The 25,132-nt window shown below is 40.5% G+C and overlaps 1 protein-coding gene across 1 annotated transcript in view; it reads right to left on the reverse strand.

Annotated features, from left to right (window-relative positions):
- LOC124799259 (COP9 signalosome complex subunit 2) overlaps positions 1 to 25,132 on the reverse strand; it is a 101,761-nt gene that overhangs the window by 65,375 nt on the left and 11,254 nt on the right. Inside the window, exon 3 of the mRNA XM_047262822.1 lies at positions 13,185 to 13,310. Coding sequence (XP_047118778.1) covers positions 13,185 to 13,310 — 126 coding nt within the window. The remainder of the gene's footprint in view (positions 1 to 13,184; positions 13,311 to 25,132) is intronic.

Below are 25,132 nucleotides of genomic sequence, written 5' to 3' on the forward strand. Positions count from 1 at the left end.
CATAATATGATTTCTTCCCATACCATTCATGTATCGAGCACAGGGAGAAAGTGCTGAAATGTTTCTGTATGCACTGTACTTGCACTAATAATCTCTTCACCCTACAAGTACAGGAGCAATACATACAGGGCTGTTATACAATCCTAGATTCTTCACTTCATACTGGTTCTTGAAACTTAAAGTAGGCTTTGGTGAGATAACTGATGTCCGCTTTATGTTCAATGTACCTTGTCAGACCTTCCCGGTATTTGTCCTACATATTTGAGTAAAAACCAAAGTTCTGAGCATATGACTGAGTTTATGTGATTGTTCCATTTCACATTCCTGCAAGTTGTTACATCCAGGCCGGCCGCGGTGGTCTAGCGGTTCTAGGCGCTCAGTCCGGAACCGCGCGACTGCTACGGTCGCAGATTTGAATCCTGCCTCGGGCATGGATGTGTGTGATGTCCTTAGGTTGGTTAGGTTTAAGTAGTTTTAAGTTCTAGGGAACTGATGACCACAGATGTTAAGTCCCATAGTGCTCAGAGCCATTTGAACCATTTGTTACATCCAGATATTTCACAAGTTCGTCAATTCCAACTGTGACTCATTGATATTGTAGGCATAGAATGAGGATGTACTGGATCAAATTGGGGAGCAGCAAAATTCATAACGCAACTCAACTAAAAGAAGGGCTTGGTTGATAAAGACTCATCCTGAAGTATCAGAGAATCATCAATTTGGTAATGCAGGGTAGCATGGAGTAAAAATTGTAGAGGGAGACCAAGACTTGATTACAGTTAGCAGGTTCAAATGGACGTACACTGCACCAGTTATGGAGAGAGAAAGTGGTTTGCACAGGATACACTAGTTTGGAGAGCTACATAAAATGAGTCTTTGGACTGAAGATATCAATGTCAACAACAGCACTTTATTATGTTTGGCGTTTTGGGAAGTACACAACTTTTATATTTATGTCCACTAAAAGCAAAACGCAGACTGTCACACTATTTGGAAACTTCATGAAGATCTACCTACGCATTCATGCAGCTTTTTTCAGATGGAACTTCACAATAAATAGCTGCACCATCTGCAAAAATGATGAGGATACTGTAACGTCGAGAGTCAATACACAATAGCATTTTATTGCAGTAAGCTACTTTGAAGTACAGGCTCGTAGCTTTGGTGCCGTTGGCTGTAACTAGACTAGTCATGGGAAGCGCAACCTTTGTTAGTTTGAGTGACAGAATATTCAGGCTCCCTAAGAATCTAAATAAACAGTATTAAATATTATTCAATTTTGTTGAAAGCCAATATACAGCCCTTTGTCATTAAAAGGAAGGTGGTATTAAAATCTCAGATATATAGCCAAAATACTTTCAGATTTAGAGCAGTCTGTCTTTTAGTATCATTTGGAACTATTACTGAAGTTCAATAAATGGCAGATTTTTTATAATTAAAAACATTCACTATTTCTCATTTTCGTGTCAAAGAATTCAGAAAGGATTAATATTTATTTAATAACTATTTGTTTTGTTGTGTGAATACAAGAGTGAGTGAGAGTGTACATGTGGGACATATGTAAAGATTCAATATTATCTGATGTTAAACATTGCGTAACTATGTCGTGGGAAAGTGTGAAGCAACCAGTTGCAATGAAAGCTGTAATTTCCCTACCTTGCTGTGACGTATGTACAAGGGTACTTGCTTTTGTAAGAAGGCAGCCAGAATAGACATACATAGAGTAATGATTTTCTAAAGTCGTTTCAAGATTAGTTTTCTTTTCGTTTGGTTTTGTTAAACATTTTATTAAGATTTGCATGATGAAGTGACGTAAATGCGTCTGTGAATATTGATTGGCGTAGGACAGTTTTCGCGCGAGATAGAACTCTAAGGATTGTTTCGATTGGCTAGTCATTCTGAACAACCAATCAGAGTAAAGCACTTCCTGCATTCTATCAAGTAGTTATAAGCCCTGGAAGGAACAGCACGGAAGGAGTCATTGGCTAGCTATTGGACGTACAGGTCATGTTGGATGTGTCCATCTATGTTATGAGTAAAATGAGGAAGTTACTGGTATTTCGCGTCTGGATGGTATTGACGCAAAAGCAGTTTCATTTACGGACAGATTGTGTTAATTTGAGCTTTGTGAAGTGTTTAGTTGGAAAGATAAATATGTGTGAACTTTCGGCCTTTGTAGAATTCCGCGTGGCATGTTTCACATTCATCTATGGAATAGTTGGTGAGCAGTTCCTTTATTAGAAATCCACTGAAAATGAACCAAATGTGAAACTCGTATATTGTAACAGAGCATTGACTGTAGATCACAGTAATTCGGGTCGGACTTAAGTACATTTCTATTTCTGGCTGTCGTATGTGTATACTCGGTTGTATGAACTGTGAGCTGAAGACACTGATATTAGTCATTTGAACAAATACGGGGTGATGGCTAATTCATTAATTTTGAACCTTAAATGAATAACTTGTTGCGGAATTTGGACATTTTCTTTAAAAGAATGAAGCACCTGAAAATCGTTATAAGATATTACAGGATAGCTTGCTACCAGAGTTTAGGCAGACTTTGCAAACCTAAGTATTGACAATGTTTTTCTTCAACGCTGCTTTTAACATCGTCTGATCAGTATCTAGGAACGCAGAGAATCAGGATGGTGACCAGACGCCGTACTGAGGTAGGTGGAACTTTTTGTAGCGCACAGTACAACGAAAGACCGTGGTCAAACAATTACGCCACACAACACAACTTTTAACCCGCCACGCTGCAATACTATTAACATTGTCTGATGGGTCATTAATATATAACTTTAACAGAAAGGGTCTTGACACACTTGCCTGAGACACCCTATGTTGCTTCTACCAGTTGGTCGTAATCAAAGTGTATTTACTCACAGAGGCCCATTGTGGGCTGTAGTTATTGTAGGGCACCAAAACTTGGTAGATGTGCTAATGCATTATACGGAACTTATTTACACTGCAGAAAAATTAGTTCCAATAGCAGGTGCAACTCTGGCACTATATGATAGTATGGCATCCAAGCTGTCATTTGACATGCCACAGCACGAGTGAACAGTATGGCTATCAAGAAGACAGACCGTGCACCGTCAGTGAAATCGTTTTATGTGAACAGCGCCAATTACGGTGCTGCAGTGAGAGAGTACCACTGACTGAAAGGTCCGAGGAGAGGCCCAATGTTATTAAATGGTTTAAAGGAGAAGATAATGCAATTTGAAAACATGTGTGAGCTTGGTGTGGCACCTGGAAGACCAAGGTGTCCAATCTCAGTGGAAGTTATTGACAAGGTCGCTACTGCTGTAACTGATGATGCAGCACGTGCTCCCGAAATACTGGTGCTTGTGTTCGTGCAGTGTCACGAGAATTGTCCATCCCATGGTCAACAGTATGGCAAGTTTTGTGGTCCATTTTACACTGGCACCCGCACATGATCCAGACAATGCAGTAAGTGAAACCTCATGATCTGCAGCAACATTCTGGATTTGCTCCTCGATTCCTGGCAGAGATCGAAATTGATGACCATGTGGCTCGGCAGTATTCTATGGAGTGACGAGGTACATGTTACAACACTGCAGGTTGCGGATAATACACAGCACTGGCAAATTTAGAGTACTGTTAAATTGTGTGTTGTGTATAAAAAGCAACTGCACTCATTATATTTGAAAGTGTGGTGTGGATTCACAAGCATATTTATTCTCAGTTCATTCTTCTTTGAAAAGAATACAACCATAGGCCCCAGTCAGATGTACCGTGATGTCTGCATGTTGTCAAGACTTTTTTGTGCAACATTTGATTCCCACTTTGGGAGAGCACTACTGTGTGGAAACCACTGTTTTCAAGCAGGATGGGACAACTCCTCATGTCCTCACCCACTGAACAATCTGCTTAATACACGCTTCCATATTCTCTAGAGATTTTCCAGATTAATGGCCTGCAAGATCACCTGATCCATGTGACTTTTAGCTGGGGGAATACCTAAAAGAACACTCATCATCAGGGACATTGCTTAGATACCACTGGAGCTGCTGCAAGCAACTGTTGATCACGTAGTTTTACAGATTCAGCATATCCTCGATATCTCCAGAGCTCATATTAAACAAACTGTGCAAGCAAAGGTTAATAACAAAATCAACATTATGCCCTTTTCACTTGTTTAACCTTTTCTACCCATGTCCCATTCCTAATCAACTGCATATGGAAATATTTCCACAAGTTTTTCTAGCATTTGCGGTGCCAAACTTGCACGTATTGGCCAAAATTTGAACCAATTTTTTCCAGTGTAACCTGCATTAATGCACTGGAATACTATCAAGTTTCACTGATGTACCATAATTGCATCCCACACTGAACCTCTGTGAATAATTGCACTTTAATTATAACCACACAGTATATCTGTAATGATTCCCTGTCAAAATAATGTGCTGTGTCTTCTCAAAGAAATATTCAATCCAGATACAAATTTCTTTTGATATCCAGTATAATACTTTCATTAATTATAGTTAGAGCAGTATCAAGTCAAATGCTTTCTGGAAGTCTAGAAATACAGCACCTAACTGATTTCTTTGATCTACGGCTTTCATGATGCTATGTGGGAAAAGCATGAGCAGCTTTTTCCGTAACCAATTCATGCTGGTTGGGATGAAGGGAGTCATTCTGTTCAAGATACCTCATTACATCCGAGATCAGAATACATACCAAAATTCTGTAACAGAAGGAAATCAACGATATTGAATGTTTCTTTAATGTATCACTTCTGATACTCTACTCACAGATGAGTGTAACCTATGCTTTCTTCCAAATTCTGTGCACAGTTTTACACTTCAGTAATGTATGGTATATTATAGTTAAGAGACAACCTAACGTGGCCATAAATTTGGTATAGAATCTGATAGGTATGCCATTAGCCTCTGGAGCTTTGTTCAATAATAGTTATTTCAGCTTTCCATCAACATCACTCACACTAATATCTATCGGTCATCTTTGCAGTGTTACAAGATTTAAACTTTGGCAAAACCTTAGGATTTTCCATTTGTAAAGGAACATTTGAACACAGTTCAGCATTTCAGATTTTGCTCTGCTACTCTCAATTTCAGTTCCTATCCCGTCTGAGTGTAGACCTGTTGAGGCCTGCAGATACGTGTCATCCATGTACATCAGATGATTTAACATACAGCTTAAGCAGTTGATATTTTCGATGATAAACCCATATCCAATTGGACTGGATACAGAGGAGAACTTTTGAAGTGCTAAAAATAACCAAAATTGGCTTAATCTTTCATCCTTGAAATATGCCTCTCATGAACCTAATTTGCTTTGTTATTAACTTATTATTATTTTGTTGTTTTTGAGCTGAAGATATTGCTTCATAACGGATGAGAATGTTTTATGCCCCCCACACACCACCTCAGACTATATGCCCAGGTACCGCAATACATGGGAATTTGTGATAAATTAAAAGGGAACAAGTTAACGCAGATGAATTTAGGTCCACTTAACAGAAAGCTATATGAGGCACTGATACCGAAAGGTTATTACTCAGTGGCTGAATTCATGTACGACGAACTGGAAATTTGAGATGGATAGAATGTATTACATATTCCAAGAAATATCATTATAGTGTTATTTATTTTAGTCCTATTATTTATTGATGTAAAAATCCCTTAACTGTATTATAAATTTTTGACATTTCTCCTGTATGCAAACCAAATGGATCGCAAATGTACTGCATGAGATGAATAAACCACAATTCCAGTGTGGTGGTGATTGAACTGTTTATTTTACAAAATCTGCAAATCTGTAATAATATGGAACAGAGTCAAATTCTCTTTATAATCATTGTAAGCTGAAATTGTTTTTTTTTTATTTTTTATTTATTTATTTTTTTATTTGCTGCGCACTCTACAATGACCGAATCTATGATTGGTTGTTCTTTGCAACATTTAGATTCCTTCACCTAGCATTTATGTTGTTCTGCTAGTATTTTTATTTGCATCAAATGGATATCCAGCATATTCCTTAGACATAAAGTGAACACTTTACAATGTGCATAAGTATGTGGTTTCCTTCTCATCTAGTATGGTTAAGTCTCCACTGACCCGCAGTTCTGGGCGACTTTCCCGAAATCTATTTCTTTTGCTAGACCTCTCCTGTCCTTTTCCTTCACCCTTCTTCCATCCCCTTCATCCCTTCTGCCTGGAGAAGAGCCACTGGCTCCAAAAGTTTACCAATCGCAATAGTCTTATGTGTGTGTTTTGCAGCCACTTTGTGAGTAGATTTTTTATCTATTCAATTAAATAATTTTAAGCATGTTGTTAGTAGTATTTGTCATGCTCTCTGTTTGGCAGAAAGTATATCGTGCCTGGCCTTGAGGATAATATCTGGCTGCTGAACAAAGGTACTGAACCTGATAGTCTTAAGTCAGGTTGAAGAGTTTAAGCTAGACATTTTGAATACTGTTTGGGTCTGGCACTTTCCAGCTTAATGTTTATGCTACTGCCACAGTGGCAACTTATATAGTGATGGTGTTGTGTTCCACTTCTTACGTTTGTTTCACTATTTCCTTCTCACTTTTATCCAGATGTCAATTGGGTCATAATTCACTTCTTTTTTCCACACAGAGCAGGCTGTTCCAGCTTAAGAGCCCTGTGCTGAGCTGCAGAGCGTTGTCACTTGCTGTGAACAAATGGGCCAGCAGCCTGTGGCATAGTAGTTGCAGGGCAAGCCTTTTGACCTGCCTGCCGCACCTTAAATGATTGCCAAAGTCTTACTCTTAATGGCTACGAGATAACAGTATGCTACCTTGGGGAAATGGGAAGTTAAGAAAATAAATAAGAAACAACTATTTTAAATGACATTGCATACGTTTGTTGGGCATCTGAAATTACACTTTTTTTCCACAACAAGAGTGGAAGTATCAAGCATCAAAGTGTTTGCAGTGTTAATGTGGACAATAGCCTTCAGTGTCCCATCCCGAAGAAAAGATTGTTCCTTGGTTTTTATTCTTTTCATTGCAGAGAAAAGCTCTCACTAGAATATGTAAAATCAAAACATGCAAATGATCTGTGTGTCATTTTTGTGGGGCTTCGGAAATGTTTTTTGCTGTAATGAACAATACCACCATAAGAAATCCAGTCTGCTGTAGTATTTGTTTTTCAGCAATGTTGAATTTTGGAGATCAATAACTACCAACTGGAGCGAGGATGGTAAATCATTGTGTGAAACTGATAAAGGCGTGCAGAACAATTTCATTTCCATTTAAAAAATTCAAGCTCTCAAAATCTTGATTCAAAAGATATGATGAGCTGCCTTATCTCAGCTTGATAATCACTGAAACTGGTACCATCAGGTAATTTTAAATAAGTGTGACAACTGAACAAAGTTAAATTCCTTTACCAATCTGCCTCTCACACAAACTTGACTTTCCTATGAACACACTGATTTAGTTGTATATGTCAACTATTAGCTACTCTTTACCCTGCAATGACAGATTTAAATTTATGTCAGATGTCAATTTAACATCGTTTAGGCAACTAATTTTTTCCCCTTTCATTTCCAAAAAGAGATTAATTTCCTCACTAATGGCAAAGAAAACATCAAGCACTTCTCGTCAACTCTGCTAATGAACTGTGCTGCTAATGAACTGTGCTGTGTTTAGGTATGGCCCCACACTATGTTTCCTCATCTTTCAAGAATCCTTTGGAATGGTGATGATTTACATCACGATGACATGCAAAATTCACACACCTGACCTCAACTTTCATTACACCACTTAGTTCCACTGTTTCAGCACACACTGCCTTCTGGTGAAAAGTCCAATATCTTTTTCCTAATCCATTCACGCGTTTTCTTTTCAAAAGAGAAGCCAAACCTTGATGACACCCCCCACCATTTGTGGCACACTGTCCGTGGCTACAGAATGGAGCTTAGCCCGAGGCAAATTCATAATGTCCACTGATTCACCGACAGCTAAAAAAAATATCTAGTCCTGTTGCAGTGTAATCGAATGGTACCACATCCGGCCCCATATTGACACCATGCACAAATATTAAAGGTTGAGCACTGTCACATACATCAGTGACTTTGTCAAGTGCTAATGAAAATGCAACAAAGGTATTTACTTTTTTTGTGAGTTGTGGCTAAATTCGCTTCGAGGTCAAGGATTCGACGAGACACTGTATGCTTTGAAAGGCAAACCCCTTCGATTACCTGCAGCTGCCTTTGAAACAAACATTCTTCAATTGCTACCATGCACAATTTTACAAAAGCCGCACAGACAACAGCTTGCCACTCATCACTATAAATAATGTGAGCAACTTTGCAGCTTGCACAAATTGCTGCTTCAGTTCTGTTTTCTTCACTGTCATTCACCTGAATAGTATAAACTCATTACAGTACATGAACTATGCTGTTTATTTCTATAACTTCTGACCTAAGAACTATTTTTTAAACTTACATCCCCAGGTATGTCATTTTTAAGGCTGGCTACAAGCTCTTTGCTTGTTTCACCTCCTATCTGTTTGTAATGGGCTGTGTGGAGATGTGCATAATGACACTGTATGAAGTACTTCTTAGCAGAATTAAATACTTTGTGACATATGAGGCACTGCAGGACGTCCATCTCTCTCAATTAAAAAAAAAAAGTATCCTTCAATTGAGGAACAGGACTTCCCACAACCGACCGTAGTTGCCACTGAACACAGAATTCTTGCGTCAGCTGTGGCTTAACGTGTCCCGGGCACAGTGAGTTTGCTTTCCCTTCCACATAGGCTCCGAGACTCTGCATGTAATGCTCCAGAGTGTTCCTCCTCCCAGGGGTACTGTTAGAAAAGCCTTCCTAAAATTTCCTGTATTATTAGTGAGACATCTTTTCCAAGGCGGTATGTAGTCTCAATACATTGTTCATATACTGGCACTATCTTTCCACCTGCTTAAATGTGTTGCTGCATAGACAACTGTCTAAACTCCGTCAAAACTTAAGTGCATTTGTGACAGGTACTCTGGTATAATGGTGATGCTGTGCTTGGGAATTCACAGCATCTATAGGAGATATTCCTCTGTATTCCATGACTGCTGTATTGAATTTAGCTCTGAGGTTTTCAGTTCTTTTCCATTACATACTTCCCCAGTGCTGGTATTGGTATCAGGCCTCTCATTACCTAGTCTGTCTTATCTGCAATTCTCTGTTGCAATGCTTTCCAAGAAGGATACAGGTTACTAAGGGCACATGCAGCTCCGCTTTGTAGCCGAGATTAGTGTCGAGTTTAGTGATAAAGAAATAGTGGTGCTTCATGAATACTGCACTTGCAGTTTTTCCAGCCTTTGTGAGTGCTGTCTGAGCTGTGGTTGACTGGAGCCATCAAAAACACATTTAGCTGGTGGCAATATGAGCTAACGGTGTTGGGTTCTCTTCCAGTGCGACAGTAGCCAATTCACCAACCTAGTGGCTAGCTAACTGGAACCCTCCCCACCACCGAAAGCTCATATATTGTCATCTCCTGTAGCAGCTCCAAAGACATGCCAGCAATTCTGTGAACACACCTTTTTCCAAGGTTTGTTAGTGTTTCACAAACTCTTCTACTACTACAGCATCGAGAATCATCATCAGAAATGTGTTATCAATGCAATATTACTGTAGTGAGGTGTCGCCTAAGTTTCATTATTTTCTGCATCCTTCCTTTTGTTATCTACTATTTTTACTAGTTGACACTTCTCCATTTGTCAGCAGTTGATGAGTTAAGCAGTTAACATTGGAACAACAGACCTGACACTTTTACAGCGGTGCTGTAAATTTTGATACTTGCATAAACATTACCAATTTTGAGTTTATCTTTTATGGTCATCAGTATAAAATGACAGTATGAACATTGTTTAATTTCAATGCAAACTGTTTATTCAATTCTTTTTATTGCAGTATGTTTCAAATTATTGCAAATGGCAGTAATCCAAAGATGGTTTTCTTATTATTAAGACAACCTGACACTGCAACTTGATGTCTGTGCACAGGAAATTTTCATTTTCTTTCTGCAGGCAGCTTTGTAGAACTTATCATAAAGGTAGCTCCTCTTACAAGATGTGCACATCCCTTGATTTTTTTATAGTATGTTACAGTGCTGTTTATATCACAACATTTCTGGGCCATTATTTATTTTTTCCATGCTGTGACAGTACTAATACCTGTAGTGATCCAAGGTGTCTTTAATGACTTGTCATTATTAATTTTGTTATCTTTTTACTAATTTCAAAAATGGTAGCTGCTGGCTTACACCCCTCCCATGACTCCTACCTACCACTAGAGCTCTCCTTTTCCTGTTGCAATTTTCACCAATCTTATTAGAAGTTTCTTAGTAGTCTTCTGCTGCATCCCGTATTTCTCTACATCTGTACTCTTTGGGAATAGTAATGAATAAACCTGTTTAATTTATGATGTATTTTTAACTACCATGAGGTATAAGTTGGTAAACATGCATGCCAATAAATCAAGAGAAACAATTATACATGGTAACTATATTTGTTTACCAGTAGTATATGTCTTTAATAGTGTCACTTTAAGAATCAACAAAATTAAATCCAACTACCGTATTTACTCGAATCTAAGCCGCACTTTTTTCCGGTTTTTGTAATCCGAAAAACCGCCTGCGGCTTAGAATCGAGTGCAAAGTAAGCGGAAGCTCTGAAAAATGTTGGTAGGTGCTGCCACAACTAACTTCTGCCTTCGAATATGTGTAGCGCTACACAGGCATGCTTTGCAGCCACAAAGATAAATACTGGCGCCAAAACCTCTGCGTCAGTAAAAAAATTAAAAAAAAAAGGTGGAAGACGAGCTTTTTTCTCCGCCCCGAGTTTCAACCACTTCATTTTCATACATTATCCAACGAAGCAAATACAAATTCCGTATTGTTCATCTTCGAATGTAGCAGCATTTCAATGTACTACGAAAATCCGACTGGCAAGACTGGGATGTTTCTCAATATGGCCAACTCAACGTTCTGAATTTTTTCCTACCTGTGAGAAGAGATGGTTGCTAATAGGAACTTCTATGAATTGTGAATCACACGCAGTATTCTCTTCACCATAAGAATAATACGAATATAAACATTTTACCATGCATTCTTTCGTATTTGCTGCTATCTCATTTAAATCCTGTCTGCCTAATAAACTACGAAACTAGAGTGAGACAACAACAAATGCGGAAGAATATACATATCATGTCATGTTTATATTCGTATTCTTATGCCTAATAGTGATACAGTCAGAATTGAAGCACAGCAATTGACTAGATTTTTAAATCTAAGATGACTAATTTCTGTGCAGAATATAATGTACTAAAGAGGCGTCTGCAAAGATTTTCAAACGGAGAAAAATTTTCGCTAAACTCTCGTTCAGAACATCTTCTATCATACGCAGTCTATTATTTGGTTCTTGTTGATCATTATCAAAGAAAGCAGCAGCATAGTAACAACAAATAGCAGTCTCTTGGCATTGTTTCCATAATGAGACGATTCCTCTCTTTTTAAAATTGTAAGCGGCGGCAGCACGCACAAAAGCAAGCTATGCCGCGAGCGGCGACAGGCCGTAAACTCATTATCAGAATGCGATAAACAATGTATGACAGTACAGTAATGCATTTTCAGCTTAGAGTGACGTAAACACCTATAACAAAGAGAACGGCACTTATCAGATCAAAGAAAAATAAGCAATCAATTCAAACCAGACGAAGCACGTGAAAAAGGAAGGGTACCCGTACAAATACGGACGGAGCGACTGACGCATAGCAATGGCTACCTGGTACAGCTTAACTGCTAAGCTTATGAATCGAACCAAACTACTGTAGCTGTATCGTCATTTATTCGACCTAAATTGTGTCTCATATTACAATGGACCAACTTTGTTTCGATTTGGAGGTGTGGCCTAAAACTTTTCTCTCCTCTTGAATTTCGAGTCTCAAACTTCAGGTGCGGCTTAGATTCGGGAAAATTTTTTTTCCTTGATTTCGAGTCTCATTTTTCAGGTGCGGCTTAGATTCGAGTGCGGCTTAGATTCGAGTAAATACGGTAAGCAGAAGTGTTATTTTTGAATTTATAATGAAATAGAGAAAGCTTTTGACAATGTTGACTGAAATACTCTCTTTCAAATTCTGAAGGTGGCAGGGGTAAAAATACAGGGAGTGAAAGGCTATTTACAATTTGTACAGAAACCAGATGGCAGTTGGAAGAGTCGAGGGGCATGAAAGGGAAGCAGTGGTTGGGACAGGAGTGAGACAGGGCTGTAGCATATCCCCAATGCCATTGAATCTGTATACTGAGCAAGCAGTAAAGGAAACAAAAGAAAAATTCGGAGTAGGAATTAAAATCCATGGAGAAGAAATAAAAATTTGAGGTTCGCTGACGACATTGTAATTCTGTCAGAGACAGCAAAGGACTTGGAAGAGCAGTTGAATGGAATGGACAGTGTCTTGAGAGGAGGATATAAGATGAACATCAACAAAAGCAAAGCGAGGATAATGGAATGTAGTCTAATTAAATCGGGTGATGCTGTGGGTATTAGATTAGGAAATGAGATGCTTATAGCAGTAAATGAGTTTTGCTATTTGGGGAGCAAAATAACTGATGATGGTTGAAGTAGAGAGGATATAAAATGTAGTCTGGCAATGGCAAGGAAAGAGTTTCTGAAGAAGAGGAATTTGTTAACATCAAGTATAGATTTAAGTGTCAGGAAGTCGTTTCTGAAGGTATTTGCATGGAGTGTAGCCACGTATGGAAGTGAAACATGGATGATGAATAGTTTGGACAAGAAGAGAATAGAAGGTTTTGAAATGTGGTGCTATGGAAGAATGCTGAAGATTAGATGGATAGATCACATAACTAATGAGGAGGTATTGAATAGAACTTGACAAGAAGAAGGGACGGGTTGATAAGACATGCTCTGAGGCATCAGGGGATCACAAATTTATCATTGGAGGGCAGCGTGGAGGGTAAAAATCGTAGAGGGAGACCAAGAGATGAATACACTAAGCAGATTCAGAAGGATGTAGGTTGAAGTAGGTACTGGGAGATGAAGAAGCTTGCACAGGATAGAGTAGCATGGAGAGCTGCATCAAACCAGTCTCTGGACTGAAGACCACAACAACAACAATGAAATAATAGTTTAGGAAAAGTGTGGTATGCAGAATTACTTACGTTTTTGGATGTGGAAATATAATCCAAAATAGAATTGATTGACTTCTCACTATGATTCCTAGTGACTGCACTCTTTATGTACGTTAGAAGTTGTTTGTATCGTGCCATCATTTCCTTGTAGTTTCCCTGTAATGTACATAAATGAAAGAAAATATCAATTTAATTAATATGTAAAACAACTACTGCAACATCCATACTTGATTAAATGGATAATTTTAGTAATTATAATAGCAACACTGTACTCCGTTATGTCTTAACAGCCAACCTTTACAGCAGCAAAAGCATTCTTAAAATTTTGAACAGATAATCCACATATGCTGCTTTTAAATATCTTGTATCCTATCTATGGTTTTCGTAGTGCATATCAGTCTTAGGGAGGGCAGAATTTTGTGAAATTTTGATCTTCAATTTTAATAACAACAATGAAGACTACAAATACAGGGTGATTCATGAAGATAGGCAAATATTTTAATATGTTGTTCTACAAGTAAAACTAAAGGAAAAAAGTTCATATAAACATAGGTCCGCAAATGATTAGTTACGGAGTTATGGGTAATAAAAGATTTTGCCAGAAATGTAGCCACTTTGCTAACACAAAGCCATCACAAAACTGTACGAGGTTAAAGTAAAGCAGGCTTTCCATTTATTTTGTTGTCATTGGTCTGGTGAATCGAATAAAACATGTCTGAGACATGTATCTGCAGTAGTTTCCCAGAATATCCAGAGAAGCAAAGATTATTATACAAGCAAATTTGTTTACTTTCCATTAAGAATATACAAACATTTATATTATTGCTGGCAGCATCAACCCGAAGACTATAGACAGGACTAGTGAGAAAGGCACCTTTGGCTAAACAGATACCACAATGGTGGACCAGGTCCAAGAGCAGCAGTGTGGAACCACAATCCAGACAGGACAGAATTAATGCCCGATAAAGGCAGAGAAGAGTCTAATGATTCGCACCTCAAGAGGTGTGGGCATGGAAGCGAAGGGCATTGAGTTTACAGAGATAGCAAATTTTCAGAAGCTAGATATGAGGCAACCAAGTTACCTTGTTGCCAAAAAGAAGACTCAAGAAAAGGAACTGGGGGACCACAGTCAGGCACTGGACATCTGTGTAGAGCTCTGGTCAGGACTGATCATAATACGGCAACAAATGCGTCACCCATGATTTAATAGGGGGCATACAATTTAAAACTATGTGAGTGTGTCCACACACAAGTGTACCAGATGGTACCTGGAGCTGTTGTTACGCAGAGGCCACCAAGTGGGAACCAGCCCAAATAAAGCAATCATCCACATACAGAGCAGGCCAAGAGAACATCAATAGCAATGAGCAAAAGGACACTTAATATCGAGCCCTGTGGAACACCATTCTCCTGGGTCCGTGGAGAGCAAAGAACTTTGGCAACCCAAACTCAGAGTGACTAGTGGGACAGGAACTGGTGAATACAATTGGGAGGGGGCTCCAAAGACCTCACTCACTGAGTCTAAGTAAGACGTTATAGTACCAAGCTGTGTCATAGGCCTTATGAAGAGCGAAGAAAACTGTGATAAGATGGCAGTGCTGAGAAAAGGCCTACTGAACTGTGGTTTCCAATTAAAGCAGATGATCTATCAGAGACCACCCCTCCCTAAAGCCATACAACTAAGGAGGTAAAATATCCCAAGATTCGAGGACCCAACTAAGCTGACAAGCCACCATCCATTCAAATAACTTTCAGGGGACATTGGTTAGACTGATAAGCCGGTAACTATTGAGGGATGACAGATTCTTAGCAGGCTTAAGGACAGGAACCACAACCTGACACTCTAATGAGAGGATCAGATGACTTGGAGCCAAATACAATTAAACACTGGAGGAAATATTGCTACTGTGGAGGACTCAGTCGTTTAAGAAATTGGTTACATATAGAATCAGAGCCAGGGGCTGAATCATGGGAAGAGGAGAGGGACAGAAGAAGTTCCCATCCAGAAGATGGTTTCCTATGAACCCCACCTGACAAGGGATACAACTTAAGAGGGAAGCTTCAGCCCATTGTTTCCAGAGGAGGAAGGCAGCTGGATAGGAGACTGATGCCAACACTATTGCAAGATGGATCGCAGCATGTTCCGCGAGAACCGATGGATCCCTACAAAGGCCACCCAGAAGGACAAGGCCTGGGATGGAAACTGCCATTGGCAATCTTTGAAGGTGCAGACCATACCCCACACCAGTGATGAGAGGACAGAAGAACCTACAGAAGAGTCAAAATGTTCCCAACACACCCACTTGCTCTGTTTGATTAAGTAACAGGCTTTGACAACAAGACATTTAAAGGTAATAAGATTGGCAGAGGACGGATGCTGTTTACGGCATTGCAAGGCCCAACAACGATTACAGATGGTGATGACAAAAAGTGTGCTCCACCACAGGACCAACCGGCAATGAAAGGAGCCAGTCAAGAAAGGGATGGCAATGCTGGCAACGTGAATAATTGAACTGATGTCAATGAAACCTGATAAAAAGGGGGTGAACACAACCTGGGGGTATATAGAAGCCAATCAGTGCAATGGAAAGCCCAGTGGAGCAATCTGACCAACAGAAGGTGGGAAGGGAATGAGAGAATCAATGGGAGCTCATCATTATCGCAGTGGTCATCATGTGGTGACCAGTGTAATGAAAGGAGCAGGGAAGGGAAAGTGGGCGAAAGATCTATGACAGAAGAAGTGTCATAAGTGACACTGAAATTGCTAGGGGAACCATCATTAAAAAGGTTGCAGTCTGCAAGAAACTGGTTTACGAGGGGACCCCGATTAGATGAAAAGTGCTGCTTCATAAGGAGTGATGGGCATTAAAACCCAAAGGAGGAAGAAGGGAGGGGGTAGTTGCTGAAGCTGGGAAGTCTGGATATCAGGCATAGGTGGCCTGTTAGGAGGGGGATAGAGATTGCAAACCATGACTGCAGTGTAAACCCATGAAGGTTTGATGGGTGAGCAGCAGAAAACAGATTCCTGGAGAACAACAGAAGCTGCTGAGTAAAAGGAAATAAAGGATTGCAATGCCAGAAGGTGATGGTAGCATCCATTACAATTCCATTGAATAAACACGAAATGGGATCAATTGTCAGCTAAGCATCCGTCAGCAACAAGGATGGGATGATATTCAAATACAAGAGGTCCGACTCAAAGAATGGAAAATCCAGGACGGAATGTAACAATATTATGAGAACGAAAGTTGCTACTCCCCATACAACGGAGAATCTGAGTTGCAGATAGGCACAACAGTAAGACTCACAATTATAGATTTTGGCCATTAAGGCAATTGTCAACAATAGACACAATGGACATGCAGTTGTTGCTACAATGGTCACAGGCACAAAGGGCCGCCAATTGGATGGTAGAAGCACATTTGATCAAAAGCAAACCTGACAACATCTCAGACAATCCACTATGCCAAACTTGTCTTCAACAGTATCCACAAAAAATAATGGCTTGGTGGTGATGAAAGTGTCCACATCAGTCCTGGTGCAGACAGGTAGCATGGAAAGGGTTTCACCCTAAGCTGGCGACCCTGGTTCACCTGCCAGTGTGTAGCCAGGGAAGGGAAGGATGCAGGAGTATAAGAAGCAGCAATAAAATATCCATTGTCAACTAAAGAGATGGCCAGAGAGGAACAGCCGGATTGAAGCTTAACACATTTTATAGTCGTAGCACCTCAATACCAGAACTGATCAGAGGCTCTTTCCAAGGTTGCCACACAACCTAGCAAAGGACTGTCAGACAAGGCGGCTATTGCTGGGAGTTCCGATGCTCCACTCAGACTTAGGTATCCGAAGCGTCATCCCTGTGTTGTCAGAGGGCGCAACCATAATGGTACATACTGACTCCACCACTTGGACTGGCTTCCATGCTATCTAACATTATAGGACATTGGCATCGAGGAAAAGATGGAAGAGACAGGAAGGCCACACACCGAAGATGTTAAGCAAAGTGTCCTTCCCCAGTTGGCTCACACAACAGAAAGAAAATTTAGAAGGGGAGGCGAGACCCCCAAAGGGGAACCAAAAAAAGTCAAAATGAAACAAAAAGAGAGAAAAAACAAACAAACAGGAGTGCCAGAAAGCACAAGGATAGCCAGGCCGATGTAAGCAAGGAAACCAGGAGGAGGGAAGGATGGAATAGAGAGCAAAGAGAGGGGAAGGATGGAACATAGAGCATGTAGAGGGGACAGGGAGAGAGAAGGACAGGGAAGGGAATACAGCCCTGGAAGGAGGAAAGGGCTGAAAGGGCTGCAATACCTTGGGGCATCATGTGCACCCCACACGAACTCATGAAAGAGCCACAAGCCCCTTCAGCGGGGGGCATACAATGTACCATGGTGGTAAAGAGCAGGTCAAGATGAGCAATCTGGTGCAATACATTTGTGTTTTATCAAGCCAGGAAACTATGACAAACTGGCATACAAAAAACGACCTAAGTTACAATGCATGTATGCCACAGGAGATTTTCCAATAGTCTTTCTTTGTGCAAACTTGGTCTTAGAGAAAAAAATGAGCAAGACTTTTTTTTTTTTTTTTTGGAAATTTAATGTACTTTAATTTTGAAATGGGATACGTTTTCACTAGAGGCCACATTCTTTATGAGTTATTCCAGAAAAATGCACAAACATCACCTTTAAATGCGACCCCATCCCATGCTCACCCCTCCAACCCCAACTGGAAAGGATGTTTAGTATGTTGTTCATGGCACTCCCTCCTAGGACTGTACAAAATTTTGTGACTACGCAAATTATTTCCAACATTCGACCTTTTTTGTCATCACCTGCTGGGCTGTTACGCCATCGGCTTAGTTGGCTGTTACGTTAACACCATTAATTTTACTTTCCCATGAGAACAAGGAAATACAACAAAACTTGTGCAAAAACTAAGTAAATTTACAATTCGATCCAAAATCACCCTTAAAAGCACTGTAGTTTCATGGTAAGATGCCCAGACAAACAATGCAATTTAATTGTTCATTTCGTACTGTTAAAAGTCACTAGCTACATAAATGTCAATTTTACAATTTGTAACTCTATGAGTAAGCCAGTGGCTTAACAACTGTCTAGTCAATGAAAATCAAAAGAAGGTCAAATATGGGAAAATTAGTGTAGTCTCAAATTTTTTGTACAGTGCTACAAACAACGTACTAAAAGTCCTGACCAGTGGTGGCTGATTAGATGGTTTGAGGGGGAGGGAGGTGGTTTGAAGGTCACCTTTCTTTCCATTTTTCTTTAATAAATTTAAAATGACAGTCTGTGGTGAAAACTTATCACAACACAAAATTAGACTACATTAAATTTCCTACAGTAAAAGTCCTATTCATTTTTTCTCTAGGATCAATAGTTTGCATAATGAGAGCAAGAGAACAGTGAAAACTTTGTGCATGCCAGTTGTGGTAGTTTCCAGAAGTGTCCTGTATCAACTCATTCGTCTCAACTTCCTCTACACCACTGTGATGTGTTCTAAACAACTACCATTTACCACTGTGTTTATAGTTGCCTGGTCTATACTAAGGAAAATATTATTTAGCTTAATCGTAGGAACCCAGTACACAGCTTCACAAGAAAAGCAAATACAATTTACATGTCATACGCTACACTAGCAAATCTCTACCACCATTATAAACATCTTTGCATCTATGTCTATACTCTGCAAATCACTGAAGTGATGGCAGTGCAGAGGGTACATTCCATTGTAAACACCCCCCCCCCCCCTTCCCTCCCCCGTTCCATTTGTGTACGGAGCACAGGAGATAAGACTGCTTAAATACCTCTGTGCATGCTGTAATTAATCTTATCCTCACTATCTCTATGGGAGTGATAAGTAGGGGGTTTGTAGTACAGGGTGGGTGAGACTTTGCTCCCTAGTTTTAGAAGCCCATAAGTTTTGCGATTGTTGATATTTATTAATGAATATAGTTGTGTTTAGTTACAAGACACCTGAGAATATTTTGACCATCCATAGCATCTACTTATGGTGAATGACGAGATGGCAGGAAAGTTAACTTTACAAGAGTTCACCCAGGTTGCTTCGTGGTTTGAAGTGTGGTGATCTAGCCCTTGTTCAACGATTGTGACAGGTGTTCATGGCCCTCAGACCACACTTGAGGCTGAAACTATTAGGAATCACACCAAGCTATTGACATCTGGCTCAGTTGTTGATAAACCACAAAGATGATGACATTCGGTGTGACCTCCAGAAAATGTAGTGGCAGTGAAGGACATTTGCACACTAGGTCCTGATAAATCAACACTCCAGTCAGCTCAAGCGAATGGAATCAACATGCACACAGTGTAAGTTCTACATCTACATCGATACTCCAAAGCCACTGTACGGTGCGTGGCGGATGGCACACTGTACCACTACAAGTCATTTCCCTTCCTGTTCCACTCACAAATAGAGTGAGGGAAAAAACTTCTGTATGCCTCGATATGAGCCCTACCACAGTTCCCAAATGCTCATTCCATTTTTTATCACTTTGCAACATTACGCCCAGATATTTAAATATCTGACTGTGTCGAGCAGGACACGAGTAATAATGTATCCCTACATTACAGGTATAATTTTCCTACTCATCTGCATTAACTTACATTTTTCCACATTTAGGGCTAGCTGCCATTCATCACACCAACTGAAGATTTTGCCTAAGTCATCTTCTATCTTCCTACAGTCACTCAACTTCGACACCTTACCATACACCACGGCACCATCAGCAAACAACAACAGATTGCTGCCCACCCTGTTGGCCAAATCATTTATGGATACAGAGAACAACAACAGTTGTATCACACTTCCCTGGGGCACTCCTGATGATACCCTTGTCTCTGATGAACACTCGCCGTCAAGGACAACATACTGGGTTCTATTATTTAAGAAGTCTTCAAGCCACTTGAGTATCTGTGAACTTATTCCATATGCACATACCTGCAATGGGCACTGTCTCAAATGCTTTCTGGAAATCTAGAAATATGGAATCTGCATGTTGCCCTTCATCCATCATTCTCATAATGTTGTGTTAAAGGACATGCTCTGGAGACCTCGTTATACTTAGAAGTTATCATTGAAGGACTATAACAGGCAGATGGTATACGGGGAAATTATGCTGTCATGGCATAACAAATTATTTGTTCAAGCACATTATTTGGAACAATGAGTTGGTGTTTCACATTGGGGCCCTCATCAATCCACACAACTACCATTATTGGGAAGAAAAATCCAGGAATAGCAATTGAAAAATCACAGAGTTGGCCAAAATTGACAGTCTGGTGCAGTACACAATGGATTGTCTCACTGGCCCATTCATACTGTAAGACACCATGAACCAGTATCACCAGGTGCTGAATGAATACGTAAGGACACTGACAACACAGTGGGACAATGTTGCAGATTTCCTTTTTCAGCAAGACAGAGCACCACCTTATTTTGACAGCATCGTTCATGACTGACTTAACGAATACTCTCCAGGATATTGGCTGGACAGCAGGGACCCCAAGAATGGCCTCCAAGAAGCCCGACCTCACCTCTTGCAATTTACTGTGGGGTTTGGCGAGAGAAGAGGTATACCAAACAGACCCAGAAACCCCCCCCCCCCCCCCCCCACACACACACACACACACACACACACACACACTCTCACTCTCTCTCTCTCTCTCTCTCTCTCTCTCTCTCTGGATGAATTAGAGGACAGGACCTCATTTGTCCTTGAAAATGTACCTGTGACTTTCCCACAGAAATCAACTTATGACATTCCTATATGTTTACGTTGTTTGGATGACAACACAGGAGAATATGTGGGATTTTAGCGCAGTTCACATATTCTCATGGTCATGAAAACCAACTGAAACTTGTTCTGTATGCAAATATTCATTAATAAAATATATATGGGCATTTAAAACTAGGGCACAACTTTTCACCCACCCTGTATATTCCTAGGGTCATCATTTAAAGCCCGTTCTTGAAATTTTGTTAGCAGAAGTTCTCGGGATAGTTTACATCTGTCTTCAGAACTCTGTAAGTTCAGTTTCTTCAGCACCTCTATGACACACTTGGGTGTCAAACAAACCTTTGACTAATTACGCTGCCCTTCTCTGTATCCATCCAAAATCCCCTGTTAGTCCTTTCTATTATGGGAGCCACACACTTAAGCAATATTCTATGTTGGGGAACACAAGTAATTTGTCTCAGTCCCCTGCTGACTGATTGCATTTCCCCAGTATTCACTAATAAACCAAAGCCTGCCACTTGTTTTACCCTCAGCTGAGCCTATGTGGTCATTCCATTTTGTATCCACACTAAGCTTACACCCAGGTATCTGTACAAGTTAACCAATTCCAACTGCAACTCACAGATATTGCAGTCATAGTATACTATGTTTTTTTTTTTTATTTTATGAAGTGCACAGTTTTATATTTCTGAACATTTAAAGCATGTTGCAAATCTTTGCACCATTTTGAAATCTGATCAAGCTATGTCTGAATATCTGCACAGCTTCTTTCAGAGAGTACATCACATGCGGAAAGTCTGAGTTTACTATTAGCCTAACGTTATCCACAATGTCATTACTACACAACATGAACAATAAGTTTCCCAACACACTTGCTTTGGGGACACTGAGTTATTCTTACACCTGTCTATAATGCTCTTTCCAAGATAGCTTGCTGTGGCCTCCCTACCAAAAAGTCTCAATCCAGTAACAAATTTTGCTTGTTATCCCATACAATCATAAGCCTTATAATTAGACGATGATGATGACGACAATATGTGGGCGAGGGCACTAAAGAGCAAACTCACCAGCGCCTTGCATGAATGATACACTCTGATAAGCCAAAACATTATGACCGGGGCCTATTGCAACGTTGGATGCCACCTGCTGGTGCCGCGGGCATGTGACGCAGTAATAATAGTATGTAGGCAGAGCAAACACAGACAGGAGATCCCCCTAGCAACAATATGTGCTACAGAAGGGGAAATCCACTGAAATAAACAACTTTGACAAAGGGCAGATATTATTATACAGAGCCTGTGAATGAGTATCTCAAACAGTGAAGCTAGTTGAATGTTCACATGCTACTGCTCTGAGTATTTACGGAAAGAGGTAGAGAAACTACCACAAGGTATTAAATGGTTGGATGTCCACAACTCGTCACAAAAGATGGGGTTCGGAGGCATGTCTGCTCTGTAAAGTGGGATAGATTGTGATCTGTGGTATCTCTGCCAGAAGAGCACAATGCTGGTGCAAGGGTAAGTGTTTCAGAGCACACCATTCATCGAACATTGTTGAACAAGGAGCTCCGCAGCAGACCACCCCAATGTGTTCACATGTTGAGCCAACAACATCGCCTATTATGATTGCAGTGGGCATGGGACCATCAGGATTTGACCGTTGAACAATGGAAACGTGTCATCTCTTTGGGTGAATCACATTTTTGCTAGACTAGAATGCTGGTTGTCTCCACAAACGCTATCATTGAAATGAATAGCAACTCGGAAAGGGCAGTGCACCATGGACGCATGCTGGCGGGAGCAGTATTATGCTTTGGGAGACATTCTCCTGTGCTTGCACTGGACCTGTGGTAGTAATCGAAAACATGCTGACAGCTGCAAACCACCTGCATCCCTTCAAGCTTGATGTCTTTTCTGATGGTGATGTCATCTTTCAGCAGTAGAATTGTCAGTGTCTTGGAGCCAGAACTGTTATACAGTGGTTTGAGGAACTCACACTGATGTCTCAGCAACCAAATTCACCTGATGTAAAACCTGTGGAACCCATGTGGGTCACTCTATCAAGCACGATCTGCATACGCAGGTAAGTGGCCCATTATTTATAGGAATTACATGACCTGTGCGTAGACATCTAATGCCACATATGTGCACAGACCTACCCACAAACTGTCGGATCCCTGATACACAGAATCAGTGAGGTATTTCATTCCAAAGACAGACAAACAAGCTATTAAGCAGATGGTCATAATGTTTTGGCTCAGCAGTGTGCAGACATGTGTGGTCACACTTCATTTAAAAATAATAATAATAATAATAAACTGGAAAACCAAGTTGCATTCACACACAAGAATTGAGAAGATAACCCCTATATGGTGAGCATCAGAAAAGCCCTCAATAAATGTCAGATGAAACACAGCAGAATACTTAGATAAAAATCAAGGATAAAATACCAGTAGGGACACAGTTAAAAAGGGGACAGGTGACTGTGGCTAGATGACTACCAAGAAATAATGGGTTGACCAAAGAATTCTGCAACTCGTTAAAATCTCTCACTAAATATTTTTGGAAGAATTTTGGACATCACACAAAATCTTAATACATGAACCACACTCACCTCATTATCAGCTAAAATAAACAGGTCCTGTAGGAGATCTGGATCAGCTCTCAGGTTGTCATATAAAACAAACACAATTGAAATCTGTCTTATCAAAAGCTGTGCCCACACCTGTGACACACTGGTAGTTCCTAACGACTTAAGAGAAAGCCATATGTCAAGAGGCAATGTCCCCCTGTAAGCTGCGTAAGTGCCATTTCTTCAGCTCCTTGTGGTCAGAAAGCAGCAAGCCGTGGTTGTACTGAGGGTATTACAGAATGCAGCTTATTACTCCTCACTTCCATCCACTGAGCCTCCCACCAACACATGATTGTCTTGGTCACAGATGAGGTAAGAGCCTTAAGAGCCTGTAGCGGGCCTGAACAGCGAGCAGGAGGTGGCAGGCAACAAGCCTCCTTGGCAGCTACATCAACAAGTTAGTTTCCCAAGATCCGTATGCACCCCTTAACACAGCAGAAAAATATTTCCTTGTCATGCCTGCGCAAGAGAAGGAGAGTTTCCTGCACTTCTTGTACCATCCAATCTGCAGGGTACATCTGACCAAGAGTGAGGCCTTAATGCCCACCCCTAACAGTAGTAACTCAAGGCTCTTCCTAGCACAGTTCCCAAACGGTCTTGCTGCCCGTGGATGGTGATAGAACAGATATTCCTGTGGTGGCTATTCGACTAAGATGGATGCTAGTGACTTTGAAATGGTCAAAGCCCTGTGTCCTTGGCGTACCATGAGGAGATTACTTCGAACAGCCAACAGAGGCTCACCAGCCTTGCATACAGGCTAGCAGCTGGATTTGTTTGATAAACCCCTCTTGACAGCCAGATCCACTTGTGATGAACCGCATTCACCATTTTGGGGCATGAAGGCTTCGCTGATTCATAAACCTAACATCCGGGGTCACACAAAAGCCTTATAAAGTTGGAGCACATGTGCCCTGTTAGCTTCCCAAGACCTATGACTGATGCATTTAAGGGTGTCTAAAGCTTTGAGACACCTCAGTTTTAGTTCTTTAAAGTGTGGCAGCTACATTAGCTTCTCATCAAAAGTGAGGCCCTTATAATTCACAGTATCCCACGTAAAGCAGGTATATTAAAAAGATAGCAGGTGCAGTTAAGATCGACATAAACAGTTTTCTCCATAGAGAATTTAAAACCTTTGGTGTTAGACTCTTCCTCCAACTGCTTGATTGTCATATGCAACAGCTGAGAAGCTGTTGCAAGATGTAAGGAAACGTAGAAGATGGAGAAGTCGTCCACAAATAGGGAACACAGTACATGACGCCCTACTGTGGACATAATACTATCAATTGCAATAGCGAATGCCGTGATGCTTAGAACACTTCCTTGAGGAACACCATCCTCCTGTTTACAACAGTCAGTCAGGACATTCCCAACCTTTTATCTAAAATTCCTGTCTGAAAGGAAGGATAATTCGAAAGTGAGTAGGCATCCATGCAACCCACACCGATAGAGGTGCAAAAAAATATTGTGCCTCCAGGTAGTATTGTAGGCCTTGTCCAAATTGAACAAGGCACGAATAAGGTGTTGGTTATGGAGAAAGCTTGGTGAATTGTTGCTTTCTGCAACATTAGGT

This window comes from Schistocerca piceifrons, chromosome 5, assembly GCF_021461385.2.
Source record: "Schistocerca piceifrons isolate TAMUIC-IGC-003096 chromosome 5, iqSchPice1.1, whole genome shotgun sequence".
NCBI classification, from domain to species: domain Eukaryota; kingdom Metazoa; phylum Arthropoda; class Insecta; order Orthoptera; family Acrididae; genus Schistocerca; species Schistocerca piceifrons.